Source organism: Pezoporus wallicus, unplaced genomic scaffold (genome assembly GCF_028554395.1).
Source record: "Pezoporus wallicus isolate ANWC-B61680 ecotype Strahan unplaced genomic scaffold, APGP_CSIRO_Pwel_v1 contig_10769, whole genome shotgun sequence".
Taxonomy (NCBI): domain Eukaryota; kingdom Metazoa; phylum Chordata; class Aves; order Psittaciformes; family Psittacidae; genus Pezoporus; species Pezoporus wallicus.
In genome coordinates, this window is record NW_026635715.1 from 1,174,173 (window position 1) to 1,190,499 (window position 16,327).

At 46.7% G+C, this 16,327-nt stretch overlaps 1 protein-coding gene across 6 annotated transcripts in view; it reads left to right on the forward strand.

The window, feature by feature from the left end:
- HIVEP3 (HIVEP zinc finger 3) overlaps positions 1-16,327 on the forward strand; it is a 243,092-nt gene that overhangs the window by 171,673 nt on the left and 55,092 nt on the right. For all 6 annotated transcript variants that reach the window (XM_057397884.1, XM_057397885.1, XM_057397883.1 and 3 more), the window contains 2 exons: positions 5,150-5,214; positions 9,099-14,759. In XM_057397884.1, coding sequence (XP_057253867.1) covers positions 9,645-14,759 — 5,115 coding nt within the window. In that variant the 5' untranslated portion in view covers positions 5,150-5,214; positions 9,099-9,644. The remainder of the gene's footprint in view (positions 1-5,149; positions 5,215-9,098; positions 14,760-16,327) is intronic.

The following is a 16,327-nucleotide window of genomic DNA, read 5'->3' on the forward strand; positions in this document are numbered from 1 at the left end:
TGACCTGAAGTGATGCAATCTTCTCCTTGCAGCAGCAGCAGGGATTACCCACCTGGCAGGTCATGATCTGAGGCACTGGAGCTGCTCTCAGGTCTCCCCTTCAGGAGCCTTCTCTTCTCCAGGCTGACCCAGCCCAGCTCTCTCAGCCTGGCTCCAGAACAGAGCTGCTCCAGCCCTTGCAGCATCTCCATGGCCTCCTCTGGCCTCGCTCCAACAGCTCCGCATCCCTCCCTAGTTTATTGAGCATTGTGTGTTGTTGCCTAGTTCAGTGTCTATATAGATATGAACAGAGGTGCAAATACATTCAGGAGTGGATGCTTCATTGCCCCATTTTGCTAAGCCTGTATAAATAGAGGGAGCCTTATTGTGGGCTTGGACTGTAATTCTGCATGAGGATAAATGTTAATGCAGCTCGCAGCCACCAGAAAGCTTCCCTCCCTGTGCGAGATGTTTGCGTGGAGATGTTTTCCATAGCATTTCTTTTCCTCGCTTCTCTATCCAATGCAAACTGGAAGCTTTTTGTGATGTCAGCTTGAAAGATCACTTTGTCATTTTAGTGAGTTTATACAATAATCTTGGAGTCTGTTTTAATTTTATTTGGCTTAAGTTTTACTGCATTTTGCTTAATTGCTTCTGCTTTATTGTTGACGAGACAAAAAGCAGTTTATGTAATAGCTCAAAGAGTAAAATTATCAAGGAGCAGAGATGGAATTTGCATGTTAAAAGTTTCTTTTAATTGGTTTCATTGTCTTCAAATCCCTCATTTGGTTTTGTTCAGGCCTACAAACCTGCTGTGCCCTGCAGGCAACATCAGTGACCCAGCTACATCCTGCAAGTACATTCTGAGGGCAGGCAGAAGGATGCGTTCTCCGTGATGCAGGATGTCACACAGCACATACTCATGCATGGCCAAGGCAGCGCCTTCCTGCCTGAACAATCTATCAGTCCTTCATTCCTGGTCACTTCTGCAATCAGCCACACATAGCCTGTCTTCTTTTTGTTAAATATACCAAAATTCCTTGTTTTCCCTGTGGTGGAATGGCTTCAACCCCCTGCGGTAACCAACTGCATCCTTATGAAGCAAAACCATACAGGAGTTACGTAGTCTGCTGTGGGGTCTAAAACACAGGTGGTAAAATCTGTGTACGGAACGCTGGGGAATGCTCTGCAAGGACTGGAAATGAATTTCATTGTTACACACAGTCATGACTTCCTTGCTGCTGCTGCTGCCTCTTTTCTGTCATTCAGTACTCTTTTGCAGTGATTAACTGAACATCTAATTTAGTAGCTGCAGGCTTGCCTGCTGGGTAGCCCTTACTCTGTTAATTGTCCTCCTGAAGCAAACAACAGAAGAGGTTCCAAATTGGTCCCTTTTGGACAGCACAGTCCAGATGTGCGAGTAGCAGCCAGGACCTGGCACTTGCTGTGTATCATTGCAGGCTGAAAACGAAACACAGAAAGTGCTGAGACAAACTTGTTTCCATTTTGGTAGTTGATTTGGGGTCCTTTTTTTTTTCCCCCACTGAGTGATAAAATCACTGCTGGGTTACTGTGATACACATCAAAGGCAGATGAGGCACCCTGCCTGCGGCGTGGGTCTGGGTCTAGTGTGTATTTGCATAGGGCTTGATAAGATGCGTGCAGTGAGCCCAGACACCTACACATGCAAAACAGCAACCTCATGGCCCATGCTCTGGTCTGCAGACCAACCTTGCTGCAAGGGGGCCATGGGGCTGGGTGGGATCCCCTCCTCATCCCAGCAGCTGCTTACAGGCCTTTTCAAACCAGAGCCTGCTATGAGAAGAGAGTGATGTCTAATAGTTGGCCTGTTATCTGTTTCTTAGCATTTTGTCAGCCTGATCTCCACTGTGGTTCATCTGTCTTTGTTCAACTTCCCGTAGTGCACTTCCTTCCGCTCCGTCCCAGCCCTTGAGTTCACCAGACAGTGTGAGGAGTCAGTTCCTCAGGGCAGGAGGAGCAGGGCAGTGACTCGCTGCAGATGCAAACCTCCACCCTCCAACTGCAGAGCAACTGAGACAACTCTTACACCAGTAAAAGGAACCAGGATCAATTTTCTGATCCTGAGGGCCGGTGGCATGGGAGGACCTCTCTCCAAATCAGTGTCTAGGCTTTGTGTCTGCTCTCTGCAGAAGGCTGAGCTTCATCTTGAAGCAAGATTCTGCTTCTCATACAGCAAAACAATCTGTGACACTCCCTGTATCTGCCTGGGTTTTGCATTATACCTCCACTCTCCATTGTTCACTTGGCTTTTGCACCAGGCAAATGAAGATGTGAGCAGGCAGTGTGCAGCAACCATTGTGCATGACCATCCAGACGTGGTTGTGCATCCATAGAAGGAAGGCAAGGCAGTCTCTGAGGTGAGGTTCATCAGTAAGTCAGGGGAGGGTCAAGGGGAAACCATTTTCAGCTGATCTCTACAAAGCTTGCTGCCAATGAGACCAGGGAGTGTGGTAGTGACTAAAACCTCACTCCCCACTGATTCACCCTGCAATTATGAGATTGAGCACAAGTCATAAACTCCATCTGAACTGTGGTTGTCCCTTCCTTTCTTTTTTTTTTTTCCCCTCTCCTGTGGTTTGAAACGATGTACAAACGTTTTGGAAGGTTTCTCAATACATGAGTTTAACCATAAGGCTCAGCAGGGGGAACATATTATTGGGGAAAGGCAATTACTGCTTTAGCTGTATGCAAGACATGTTACCTTGGACAGAATCACCATCTTGCCGATAGCTGGCTTCCCACTCTTGGTTTGGCAGGTCTGGAGTGTTCAATTCAGATGGATTTTGAAAGCATCATTATGCAGCAGTAGTTTCAAAACTAATGACTTTCTTATGCCAGTGAGTATGGGAGAAGTGAAAGCAGCAGAGATTTCCGCAATCCTGAGGAGGAGATGTGGCGGTGATGCACAGAATCCCTCTTCATAGTCACAAGCGTTGAATGGCTCTTGAGGGTCAGCTTGATCACTGCGAGAGAACTTGGGTTTCTTGAGTTTTGGTAGCAAGAAAACAGGATTAGTTTCATTAACAATGTAAAAAACACCCAACAAACCGTCTGGAATATGAGTGGTATACTGGCATGCCCTTCCATATCTGCAGCAGCCTGGCTTCAAATCCCTGCTGCTCTTGATGATGGAAATGGAGCAGCCGCGTGCTGGTCCAGGCAGCAAGGGTGAGGCATTGTGCAAGAGCTGGGTCTGCCTTAAAACTGTTACCAAAGGATGCAGAGCTGAGTGTTGACCTTCAAGGTAGGAAGAAACTGCTGGGTCTTCTGGATTTGTGAGCGTTAGCATTAGGAAGGGAGCTCTCAGCTGCTGTTTGTTCATGGTCTGAAGATCTCTGCTGTGCTGGGGAGGCTTCCTAAGCTGCACAGTGCTTGTTGCTCCGTTTTCGTTTTTCCGTCTAGTTTCAATGGTGATATTTCTGGGAATATTTAGCTCTAAAATATGCAGATTTTGCAATAATTACCCTGTTCTGACTGAAACGCTTTTCTGGAGAAACTGTTTTATGAATTAGATTAACCCATTGCACATGCCTTGCTGGCAAAATGAGAGCTGCGTTTGTTTGTTTGCTTTCCTTGTGGTGCAGCTACGGGAGCCCTTTGGTGCTTGGAAAGGTGAGAAGGGAAGTTGCTGATACAACATGCGGTGTAAGGGAAAGTTACTAAGCACAGCATCCCATCTTAGACTTTTCAATGAGCAGAGAAACTCCCCTGGATGCCTTCCCATCTGTTTCTAGTTATATAGATCCCTGTTTATCTCTCTGAGTCTCTCCCTTCCCGTAGTATCCGAGGGTCTGACTGACATTAACAGATGACTCACAGCACATCTGTGAAAGGAGGAAGTATCCCTAGTTTAGAAATGGGGACTAACTCGTCCCACAGACGATCTGACTTGCCCAGTTTCACACAGGAAATGTGTAACCGGTGTGGGAATTGAACCCAAGTCACTGGACTTTAGTGCTGGATTTGCCTTCTTCCCCCTGCAGGTCCACAGCAACTCAGCAGATGTTGCATGTGTGAAATGGGTTTAAGAATCAAATGTGTGAATCGTGTTGGTAAATGCAGGAGTCTGTAGTTTTAAAACAAAAAGTTGATGCTTCTTAAAGAAAAAGTCCCCACCTTTTTATTACGATTTTAATCATTTATTTTCTAGCAACCAGTTGCCACTGAGAAAGAATAAAGCTCTGAGTCCCCAACTTAAGAGGGATGTGGAGCGAGTCCACGGAGATGCTGCGAGGGCTGGAGCAGCTCTGTTCTGGAGCCAGGCTGAGAGAGCTGGGATGGGTCAGTCTGGACAAGAGAAGGCTCCTGAAGGGGAGACCTGAGAGCAGCTCCAGTGCCTAACGGGGCTGCAGGAAAGCTGGAGAGGGGCTTGGGACAAGGGCCTGTAGGGACAGGCCAAGGGGAATGGCTTGAACCTGCCCGAGGGGAGACTGAGATGAGCTCTCAGGCAGAAGCTCTTCCCTGTGAGGGTGCTGAGGCGCTGGCACAGGGTGCCCAGAGAAGCTGTGGCTGCCCCATCCCTGGCAGTGTTCAAGGCCAGGTTGGACACAGGGGCTTGGAGCAAGCTGCTCCAGTGGAAGGGGTCCCTGCCCGTGGCAGGGGGTGAGACTGAATGAGCTTAAGGTGCTTTCCAATCCTAAATGTTCTGTGATGCTATGAAGTGTGGAGGAACTGAGTGGTTTACTTCAAACTAAATGCAAAACTGAGGACTAAATACAAGCTTTGGAGGATGGGCTGCAGCACCTGTGTACTGATCTGAATACTCAATATCTGAGCTGCCATGAAATTCATGTGTGAGTGCGGAGCTGTTGCCTTGTCTGCTCTGCATCTGGCCATGGCTGACACCAGCCAGGCTGTGGTTTCCCTTGCAGCCTTGGCCAGGAGGAGGAGTACCCCATGGCACTGTGTTTACTGTGAGCATGCACATCACCCCTGGGATAAATGTGCCAGAGGAGGTGCATGCAGTCACCAAGGGCTTCTCCAGCTGTTGGGACTGAGTTTGTGTACTGTTCTGGTTACCAAGCGATCCTCTCCATCAGGGCACCTGATGTGCGTCCTGTGTGCTCACTGCTGAGATGGCATTTTAATGTATGTGTGTTACAACTCCAACGTGCTGTTTCTTTTACAGACTGAATTAAATCGCAAGCAATCAAAAGGGAGACACCGTCAAAATTACAGACTACCGAGTCCACTGTAAGTAATCTCTGTTTTCTTCCCTAGTGGCTTACCCTGGATGTGTGCACTGCTCTTTGCAGTAAACTCAACCTGGCAACAGAACCTGCATTTCTGTTTGGTTCCCTTTGCTTTTCTTTGATAGACTTTTGCCTGGCTGTAGTAGTGGTTTGTGTTACTGAGTCGAGTTACAAGAGGTAATGACAGGAGATCTACTGCTGCTGCCCACTGTTTGCATTGCAAATCCCTCTGAGTCATAAATCACTTTGAATGTCTAAGGTGGCATCTGCCCCACTGTTCACAGCTGCGGTTGAGAGCTGGCTGCAAAGACCATGATCTCCAGGTAGCAGAATGCCCTTTAGCTTCCACCCCATGTTTTGGCCATCACGTTATCTGCCTTTATAAAGCATGGGGTTGCAGGTTTTTTGGAAGAACTGAGGAACAACAGTGAGTGTCTTTTCAGTGATGTTCCTTCCCACCAGGAGCTCCCATGTCAGGTGCAGCCTCCAGCACTTCTCTTCCCACTTAGGGGGGGCTTAGTCCCAAATCCAGTGTTAAAGAGCTTGTTTGGGTGGATGGCTGCATAGAGGTGCTGATAGCCACAGAGAGACCGACCTAGCAGTTGACACTGGTCAGCTCTTCCTCAGACTCTTTAGGTGGACTTAGTTGAGGTTTGGGATTGGGGGAGACTGTGTGTCTGGACCTCTATGCAGGAATTAATTTCTGCTGTAATAAGGTAATTCAAAATGCCAACACTTGTGACTTTCTAAAAAAGCATTTCTGTTTATTTTGTCTCAGGCTTGAGGGTAAGATTTTTGTCCCATTAAAATCAGAAGGGATTTTGTCATTGATCTCTTTGTTTCTGTCACCGTGAACAAAGCAGGCATTTCTGTTCATGTTACTCAGTTGCATCTCAAGTAAACCCCTAAGAAATGATGTCTGAATAGAAATAATAGCTGGAATCCCCAGTTTCAGTGCCTGTACTCTGGATTTGGCCACAGACATGCAATGTTAGCAGCTGGAAACCATGTACAGTAAAATCCATGGGACTTTTTCCTTAAAGATTTGTCTCTAGGAGTGAGGTAGTGTTTGGACTGACACGGTCCTGAGGGAATGGTTGGACTTGATGATCTTGAAGGTCCTTTCCAACCTAGCTGACTCTGTGATTCTTGTCTTGTGCCAAAGCCCATGTGCTGCCTTGCTGTATGTTAGCTGCTGCTGTGCTGCTCTACAGGGAGCCCAGTGCAGAGTGCCTGCAAAGTGAAAGTGATGAGCAAAACGAGTAGAGGCACAACATGACAGGGAGAAGCTACTCGGGTCATAAGGGGGAGGGATGAAAGTAAAAGCAAAAGATGTGCCATTTCTGAGAAACAAAGGGGAGAACTGGTGAAACGTAATGAATATTAAAAGGCTGAATCTGAGGGTAGGTTTTGACCGAGATGAAAAGAATAGAAACTGGAAGGGCAATAAGGAAGAAAAGAAAGAGTAGGTTTCTCCCCCCCCCCCCAGTATTAGTCCCACTGCATTTCCAGAAGGAGCCAGCTCTACGGAGCCTGACCCACACCAGTCCCTCACTTCTGGCAGCTGGAGGGACCCATGAGGCAAGAGGGAGAGCAGCAGGAACATGATCTCTTATGTGATGTAATGCAGTGAGACACTCTTAGCTGTATCTGAGCTGGGCAGAGCAGCATTAGGCATCTTGTTCCCTTCTTCTACGATGCCTCTAAGTTCACAGGGAAGAAAGATGGACATCTTAGCAGGGCCTGTTGTGATAGGACGAGGGGTCATGGTTTTAAACTATAAGAGGGATATAAAGGCTGGATGTGACAAAGAAATTCTTCACAGTGAGGGTGCTGAAACACTGGCACAGGTTGCCCAGAGAGGTGATGGATGCACCATCCCTGGAGACATTCAGGGCCAGGCTGGAAGTGGTTCTGGGCAACCTGATATAGCTAAAGATGTCCCTGCTCATTGCAGGGAGTTTGGACTAGATGCCCTATGAAGATCCCTTCCGACCCAAACCAGTCTGTGATTCTGTGACTTCGTTTTTCTCTGCCACTTTATTTTGCACTGTTGAATTTTCCTTGGGGATGTATCAGTCTGGAGTAACCACATCCAGCCGGGAGAATGATCTCTTGCCATTCCCATGCCAGGGACCATTTCCAGTAATGTCAAAAATATGTGGAAAGCAGCGTGGATGGTTTCGGACTGGCTGTGCTCACTGCTGCAGGCAGCAGGTGTGCTTGTTTGTTGACCAGTCCTTTAAATGTGAACTTCCGTGCAGAATCCCTAACCAACTCAGCTGGGGCCCATGTGTTCGTCAGAAGAGGCTGAGGATGGTCTGAACATTTGGAATGATAACTAATCATAGAATCCCAGACTGGTTTGTGTTGGAAGGTTCCAGTTCCAACCCCTGCCACAAACAGGGACACCTTCCACCAGAGCAGGTTGCTCCAAGCCCCTGTGTCCAACCTGGCCTTGAACACTGCCAGGGATGGGGCAGCCACAGCTTCTCTGGGCACCCTCACAGGGAAGAACTTGTTCCCTATATCCAACCTAAATCTCCCCTGTTTCAGTTTGAACCCATCACCACTTGTGCTATCACTACAGACCCTCATAAAGAATCCCTCTCTGGCATCCTTGTAGGACCTCTGTTAAATTACACTCCATGTCTTTCTTTTCTCATTGAATTTGGAGAATCCACAGGGTTTAGGAATGAATAAGGAGTGGGTAATCCTTGGAGGACTTCATGTTGAACACAGCCAACCTCTTCTGCTGACACTTCACTAGTTCTCTTCAAGATGAAGCTGGGCCATTGTGCAGTTAAAATCTCAGTCCCCAGTGCTTCCCTGCTATGTTTCAGCCGCATCCATGCACCCTTCCACTACGTGGGACAGGATCAAAGCAGCAGGACTTTGAGCCATTTCCCATAATTAAACCTCTGCAATTCTGTCATAGCAAGGCACTGCACCCTAAGGCAGATAATAGCTTTGTAAAGAAGATAGTTCTTTTCTCATTGTAAATTACATGTATCAATTTTCTTTGCTTAAAAGCACCATCCTTATTTTCCTTAGGAGTATCCCACCCATTTTCTATTCCATCTCTTGGTGATGCTGTCTTATTTCAGTGGAATCAGAGTATTTCCTCCCCAAGTGTCTCAGTAATAGCTGTATTTGCTGACAAGGGAGGTAGGTTTAATAGAGCCTCCCATTCAAATTCATTGTAAGAAGGGTTCCCATTTATAGACAGCCAGTTTCGACATCCCGCCTGTATGAAATACATCCTTTACAAGTTGGGTTTACCATTGTTTGGTGACAAAAGGCAGGAAATTAAAGAGGCAACATCTCAGTATAAGACTGCGTGTGCTTTCTCTTTACCTGCTATTGTTGTAAATGACACTGAAGATTGTTGCAAGCTGAAGAGTGGGTTTTATGCTGGAAAGATTTGCATTTTATTTGTCAGTGAATGTATGTGCTGCATTAGGCAGTGCTTTGTATTTAGTCAGCTTTGCTTTGGTGTTTGTTTGGGAGGGAAGTATAATTACCAAACCTGTAAACCCATCAGTATTTGCAGGAAATTAGAAGGAATTCAGGTTTGAAACCATTTTAACACATGTTCCAAAAGTGTCTGTGTTTCAAGTTACTGTCTTTAGTTACTGTTGCAGAGCCAGCTTATGTGTGCATTGAACTAAGTATGAGACTCTGAGGTTTGACTTGGTACAGTTTATGTTTAGATTACCATTAAAATTAATGTCTCGTGAATGGCAGACCTTCAGTCAGTGACTCTGATTTACTTTTGTGCAAAATATTTACTGTTACCCTCTATAGACATAGCAGCATTTCATTGCTTCAAGACAAACGCTGAAGTAATTTTTTCTGTTTGTTTTCTTTTGGATGTAATTACAGAAATGTGGGAAATACTTTTCCAAGACTTTTGAAGTCAAAAGTGGAACAGAAGGAAGACACAGGGGGACACACACCGTTCAGTGTTATTTTCCTTGCCCAGGAAAAAAAAAAGATCATTGTGAGATGAGCACTAAACTCTCAAGTTTTCAAAGGTTTGCATAACAAACAAGAGACACATTGTGGGTTGCATCTTGACTTTGAAGGCTTGCCACTGTCAACTGAAATAAAATGGCAAGGTTTAAAGCCTTAACCAAGTTCACAAGGAAAATATTTGGACTAAAAGTTTTGGAAAGTTTTCTCTCTTTGAAGTAGTTTGTCATGTGTTACCAATGTGAACTTTATTGACCTTGAAACATTTTTTTTTTTGAATCAAATAGCAACTAGTGACACTTTAGTAAAATCTTAAATCAACAACCATCTCCTGGCGGCTCCGGCTTCGTAGCAAATGCAGGCAAAACAGGGAATCTACAGAAGAGACCTTTATTATTCGTAAATGAAGCCTGCCAAAACCTTCCCGAAATAGCATTCAGAGACCCTTTTAAGGTCATGGATCCTGAACAAAGCCAGAAGAGCACAAAAAAGGCTGAGGAAAGTCCAAGAAAGAGGCTTCCCAAAGGAGAGGCTTTCCAAGCCAGTATTTCATCCGCAGCTACGTACCAGGGCAGCTCTGCTCCTTCGCAAGGAACCCCTCTCCGAGATATCATATCGCAGCAGCACTTTTCTGGTTCTTTGCCGATTCCAAGAGAGGAGTCTCAGGAGAAGACTGGACATCAGAAGCAGCCTAAGCCTTCCTCTTTTGAACATCCTCCCCACGTTTCGCAGCTTCAGCAGCACGCACTGTCACCAGCATTTATGTCTCCTGGGAAACCAGAGCATGTCCTTGAAGGTCCCACATGGCAGCTAGTTGATCCAGTAAGACCAGGTCCCTCTGGCTCCTTTTCATCACCCGGGCTTCACTCTCACCACGGCCAGCTCTTACCTTCCCATTCACCGATCATTCCCGGAGAGGACATGCCGTCTGTTCAAAAGGTCTATATCCCTCGCCCTTCACAGGTTTCCTTAAAACAAGCTGAAGAAGTGCACAAGAAGGAAAAGAAACCTCAGAAGCCAGGCAAATATATTTGCCAGTACTGCAGCAGGCCTTGTGCGAAGCCAAGTGTGCTCCAAAAACATATCAGGTCACACACGGGTGAGAGGCCGTACCCTTGCATTCCATGTGGCTTTTCTTTTAAGACTAAGAGCAATTTGTATAAACATAGGAAATCTCATGCTCATCGAATAAAAGCTGGGCTGGCCTCGGGGATCGGAGCAGAGATGTACCCATCGAGCCTGGAAATGGAGAGGATTGGTGGGGAGGACTTTGAAGAGCCAACAGAAGGAGAAAGCACAGATTCGGAGGAGGAAACGGGTGCGATGTCGGGCCATTCGGTAGAGCTCTCACCCAGGCAGAAGCACACGCTCTTATCCAGTAGTTTGCTGAGTGGAGGGAGCCAAGGCTCCAGCCATGACCGGTGTTCATTGTCTCATTCCAGTATGTCTCAGTCTCTTGAAGACAGCACCCAGTTTGCGGAGCCATCGTCAGACCATCCTCTGAGCCATAAATCCGAAGATACCCATACAATAAAGCAGAAGCTTGCACTCCGCTTGAGCGAGCGGAAGAAGGTCATAGACGAGCAAGCTTTCCTGAGCCCCGGGAGCAAAGGGAGCACTGAGTCAGGCTACTTCTCCAGATCAGAAAGTGCAGAGCAGCAGATCAGCCCACCAAATACTAATGCAAAATCTTATGCAGAAATCATTTTTGGGAAATGTGGTAGAATTGGGCAAAGGACTTCAGCGTTAGGTGCAAACACATCCCAGGGGTTTCCCCACCTGTCTAGTGAAGAGAAACCTAGTATGGTACCATTATCTGTGCCTAGAACACAGGTTATTGAACACATCACTAAGCTAATTACAATTAATGAAGCTGTTGTAGATACCAGTGAAATAGATAGTGTTAAGCCTAGAAGAAGCTCTTTATCTAGACGTAGCAGCATTGAATCTCCAAAGTCTGGTGTATATAGAGAGCCGTTTCAGTTTGACATCAAGTCTGGTTCCAGTAGCCAGTTGGATGCAGCGAAAGTTTTGACATCCCACAGTGAAAAAGTTAAGCCCGAACAATCATTGTTGTCACTTCAGCAATCCCACAGTGCCACAGAGACAGTGCCTCTCCTAAGAAGCCACTCAATGCCTTCTGCTGCATGCACTATAAGCTCCCCACATACCTTCAGAGGTAGCTATTCATTTGATGATCACATCATGGAGCCTGAAGTCTTAAGCCGCAGTCAAGCGTTTTCTTCCCATCCCCGAATGCTAAAACGACAACCAGCTATTGAGCTACCTTTGGGGGTAGAATACGTCTCAGAGGAGGTTGGCTCTGCAAACAAAGAAACTGTTTCCAAACCTCCTGAGGAGCCTGAAACCAAGGAAAGCGATCTTACCAAAAAGTCTCGGAAGGGTCCGAAAGTTAAAGGGTTCATGTACGAGTGTAACGTATGTGGTGCTCGGTATAAGAAAAGGGACAATTATGAAGCCCATAAGAAATACTACTGTTCAGAACTGCAGCTCTCAAAGCCTCGTTCTTCCACTTCCCATACCTCTTCAGAGACTGAGAAAAGTGTTGCGGATCCTGACACGTGGCCCCAGATGATGCATTACAAACTAGGGAGCAGTTTGGAGCTCACCCCGCTTCGAAAGAGGCGAAAGGAAAAGAGCCTTGGTGATGATGAGGAGCCTCCAGCTTTTGAGCTGTCTGAGACTCCCTCCTCCAGTACTGCACCAGGCACTCAGTTTGCAAACCCAGCATCATCTGATGTCACGTTAAACCTAACCCGTGAATCCATTAAGTCACCAGCAGATCCGGGTAAACCCGCACCTTCCGATGTCAGTGCCAGCTTCCATTCCAGGAATACCAAACCGGCTTCAAGTGCAGAGGGCAAAGAGAGAAGGACAACCTCAAAGGAGATCTCTGTTATCCAGCACACAAGCTCCTTTGAGAAGTCTGACTCTATCGAACAAGTGAGCAGCTTGGAAGAAGACAAACCCTTGCCACAGTACTCATCTCAGCCGACACCCCAGCACAGCCGACCGCCTCACTCCCTGCAGCCCAGGCTGGTACGCCAGCCCAACATCCAGGTCCCAGAGATTCTGGTCACAGAAGAGCCCGACAGACCAGAAACGGAGCCAGAGCCACCACCGAAAGAGCCAGAGAAAACAGAGGAATTCCAGTGGCCGCAGAGGAGCCAGACCCTTTCACAGCTCCCAGCAGAGAAACTTCCACCAAAAAAGAAGAGGCTGCGGCTGGCAGAAATGGCTCAGTCCTCCGGAGAGTCCAGTTTTGAATCTGTCTCCCTCACCCGAAGCCCAAGTCAGGAAAGCAGCATATCCCATGGCTCCAGCCACTCTGTCTCATTTGATCGTGAAGATCATGGCAAGTCAGAGTCAACGAGCCAGCCCTCTGAATCCCACCCAAAGCCTCCTGGTGTTGGCTCACATATGTTGACGGTACCAAGCCACCATCACCATTCCAGGGAAATGCGGAGATCTGCTTCTGAGCAGACACCGAATGTGTCCCATCCTTCCCAGATGTCCGAGACCCGCAGTAAATCATTTGACTACGGGAGCTTGTCGACCACTCCTGCCTCAACCCCTGGCCCCTCATCCTCCTCAGCTCCACAGGAGCGAAGGAAATGCTTTCTAGTTAGGCAAGCATCCCTCACTAGGCACCCAGAGCATGAGCCAGACTCAGCCCCGACAGGCCGGCCAGAGACAGAAGATCCAATTCCTTCTACAAGTAAATCTCCTTCAACAAGTTTGCCCCAGCAGCCGACATCTTCATCCCCTTTGCCCTCTCACGGTACTTACCCAAGTGAAAAGAGCCAGCCAAAAGACAGCCCTCAGCCAGCATACACCCAGCCGTACACAGAAGCTCTGCAAGTGTTTCATCCCATACCACAGCTAACGCTGCATGAAAAGCAGTTCATGTCCCCACAGGTTTCTATCTTTCCCTACCAGCACCTCCTGCCGCAGGCGGGGCAGTCCGCAGAGCTCTTTGCAGCGCACACGATGTCTGACATCCTCTCTGCTCAGTTCACCATGCCTCAGATTCCTCCTTCCATATTTCAGACCCCACCACTGCCTCTCCCACAAACGCTCATCCACCCAGGCCCGCTTCATATCGCTCCTCCGCTGATGTCTCACCCAGCTGAGGTGCCATTCAGGCAGCATCCTTCATTCCTGCCAGTTCATTATCCCGTCTCCTCACCAATACCTTCAGCCTTTTTTCTGCCCCTTCAGTCTCAGTTTGCTCTCCAGTTGCCAGGTGAAGCTGGTGGACATTTACCACAGATCAAATCCAGTTTGTTTGCAACAGCGGGAGCCTCCACTCTTTCCCCATGCACGGAATATGACTCGGACAGTAGGTTGCATCCTCTGACCTGCACAACAAGTCCTTCGGCGACTGTATCTGCATCTCAGCTCATTGTTCCTATGCGGTCAGACCCAGTGGTGTCACTTGTTGTCCCTGTTCGCATACAGACAAATATGCCATCCTATGGGAGTGCAATGTACACAACGCTTTCCCAGATTCTGGTCACTCAATCCCAGTGCAGTTCCTCTTCTATCGTACTCCCCAAATTTGATGATCACCAACCCAAGGGTACCCTGGTCTGTAGCGCTGATGTTCATGGACTAGGTTTTGATCTGGCACAGATGATCACAGAGGATCAAAGAAGCATTTTCCAGAGCCCATATCTGAGAGTGCCCTTACCCTTACCAGAACGGAAAGGGTATATGCCACTCACCTCCCCATCAGACAATGTCCTTGGACTGGAAGCAGGCACATCAACAGTTGGTGGAAGCAAAAGAATGCTCTCTCCAGCTGGTAGCTTGGAGCTGACCATGGAAACACAACAGCAGAAGAGAGTGAAAGAGGAGGAAGTGTCTGAAGCAGAAGAGAAGTTGGAAGTGGTGAAGCCACCCAGTGCAATAGAGGAAGGGAAAAAGCAGGATAAGTCTCACTTGCTTGCAGAAAGCCAAGGGAGGGTCGAGGTTGAAACACCACCTGGCTTGTCCTCAGAGCAGTCAGAGCCAAAGGAAATCCCCAGTACTTCACAACAAGCTGTGTCCCATTCAGGTTCTCCAAGTTTGGAGGCACTGGAAGAGTATAAGCAGCCAGCTGGCAAGCAGTTCCTCAGCAAGGCACCCTTGCAACCCGTGAAGAAAGAAGACTCCAAAGAACTGGTGGAGCAGTCTCCACCAAACCCTCCAAGCACTGCACCTCTGTCTGAGGTCACTCATAGTACAGTGAAGTCTCGAGAAGGTACAGATACGAAGAAGGTACTTCAGTTCCCCAGTCTCCACACAACCACTAATGTCAGTTGGTGCTATTTAAACTACATAAAGCCAAATCATATCCAGCAAGCTGACCGAAGGTCTTCAGTATATGCCAGCTGGTGTATTAGCTTGTATAATCCTAACCTTCCAGGTATATCCACTAAAGCAGCCCTGTCCCTCCTGAGGTCCAAGCAGAAGGTGAGCAAGGAAACCTACACCATGGCTACTGCTCCACGTCCAGAGGCAGGCAGGCTTGTCCCGTCCAGCTCCAGGAAGCCAAAAATGACCGAGGTAATGCAATCCTATATATTTCTCCTCATCCATTTGGATTCATGGGAAGAGGGGGACGAGGGACGGGGAATTGCTATTCTTAGTTTAATAGGAGTTTATTCATCCCTCTCTCAGTTTGGTAAGCACTTGTTCTCAATGAAACTTTTAGAATGAAGAAGCTAAAACCCACTGTTATATATAAAATAAAAGGCAAGCCTGCTCCAAGGCAATGTGCCATATTTCTGTTCTCCAGTTTCTACTTGCCTTGTAATCAAAAGAGCATGTAGGAATCACCACCGCACCATGAACTGCCACTGCTCAAGCACAAAGGATTAGACTTGATTTGCATTTGTCTTGATATTTCAAATAGCTTTACAACTTTTTTTACTCCTTTTTTTTTTTTTCCCTAACTGCTGTTATAATTCCCTACATTTTGCATGTTATAAACGAAAAAAGGATTACCTTGGGGAAATGGGATTCTGTCTGGTTGTGCATCTACTGATCTCACAGTAATGAACATGGAGAGGCATGCTTAAAAGTAGTTAAAAATATTAAAGGGAGATTTGCAAGTGTATTTAGGCCCCCAAAGAAGCATAAAGGCATGCAGTGACATTTATAAAAGTGCCTCAGCAGTTTAGACATGGAGTCTAGTTAAAACACCCGTCTCATTTGGTCCATTTAAGTTAATGTCCTTAGCTGTCTACCTGCTTTTGTGGGTATCTAAGGATATTTTAGACCTGGTCTTTAGAGTTAAGGGGAGCAAAGCAAACAGCTTCGCAGGGGCAGAGCTCACCAAAGGCATTGGCCATAAAGGCACAGAAGTCTTTAAGACACTTCTGGTAGCTGCCTAGTGTTATCTATCTCATTTTGAGGACAGACTTCTCCCCTCTTGGTTAATGCTGAACCATACAGATCCCTTTAATCCAGATCATGTTCGTGCAGATTAGCAAACAGAATTGCTTTAAAGATTTTGCAGTTTGATATTCATCTCAAGTCAATTTATATTGATGGATTATTCATTTTATTTCTGTATCATGAAATGAATGCTAAATATTAAATTTATCATAATTGCTGCTGCAGCTGCTGCTTATAAGTGCATCTTAAAATACACAGTAGAGAGTCACTTTGACTCAATAAATCTTTATTTCTATTCAACATTTCCATCATTCTTCTGCAGAAATCCAAAATATAGAATTTCTAGGGACACAGGGGCAACAACCACACTAGTGCTTGATATTATGCACTCTTCTTCAAAGGACTGTATCTGAATGGTGTCGTACCATCCTTGATTGCATTCTCTAATAGAAGTGCCTGTGCTCCTCTGAGCTTAGCTCTTTGACATGGTGCTAAAGTGCACACCAAGCGTGTGCTTCAGAGGTACAAGACCCTCATATCCTGAAGTTAAAGGTTAAGCTCTAGACAGGAATGGTTCAGCCCTCAGTCATCAAAATACATAGTTCACTGCATGCGTTTGCTCAAAAGACTCAAAAACCTTTTAGACAAAACTCTATAAGCTGACTGGTGGAGAAAGTTAAGGTTTTCATGGTACAATCTGCAACAGTTTGTCCTGCCAAATTCACCTAGGAAAT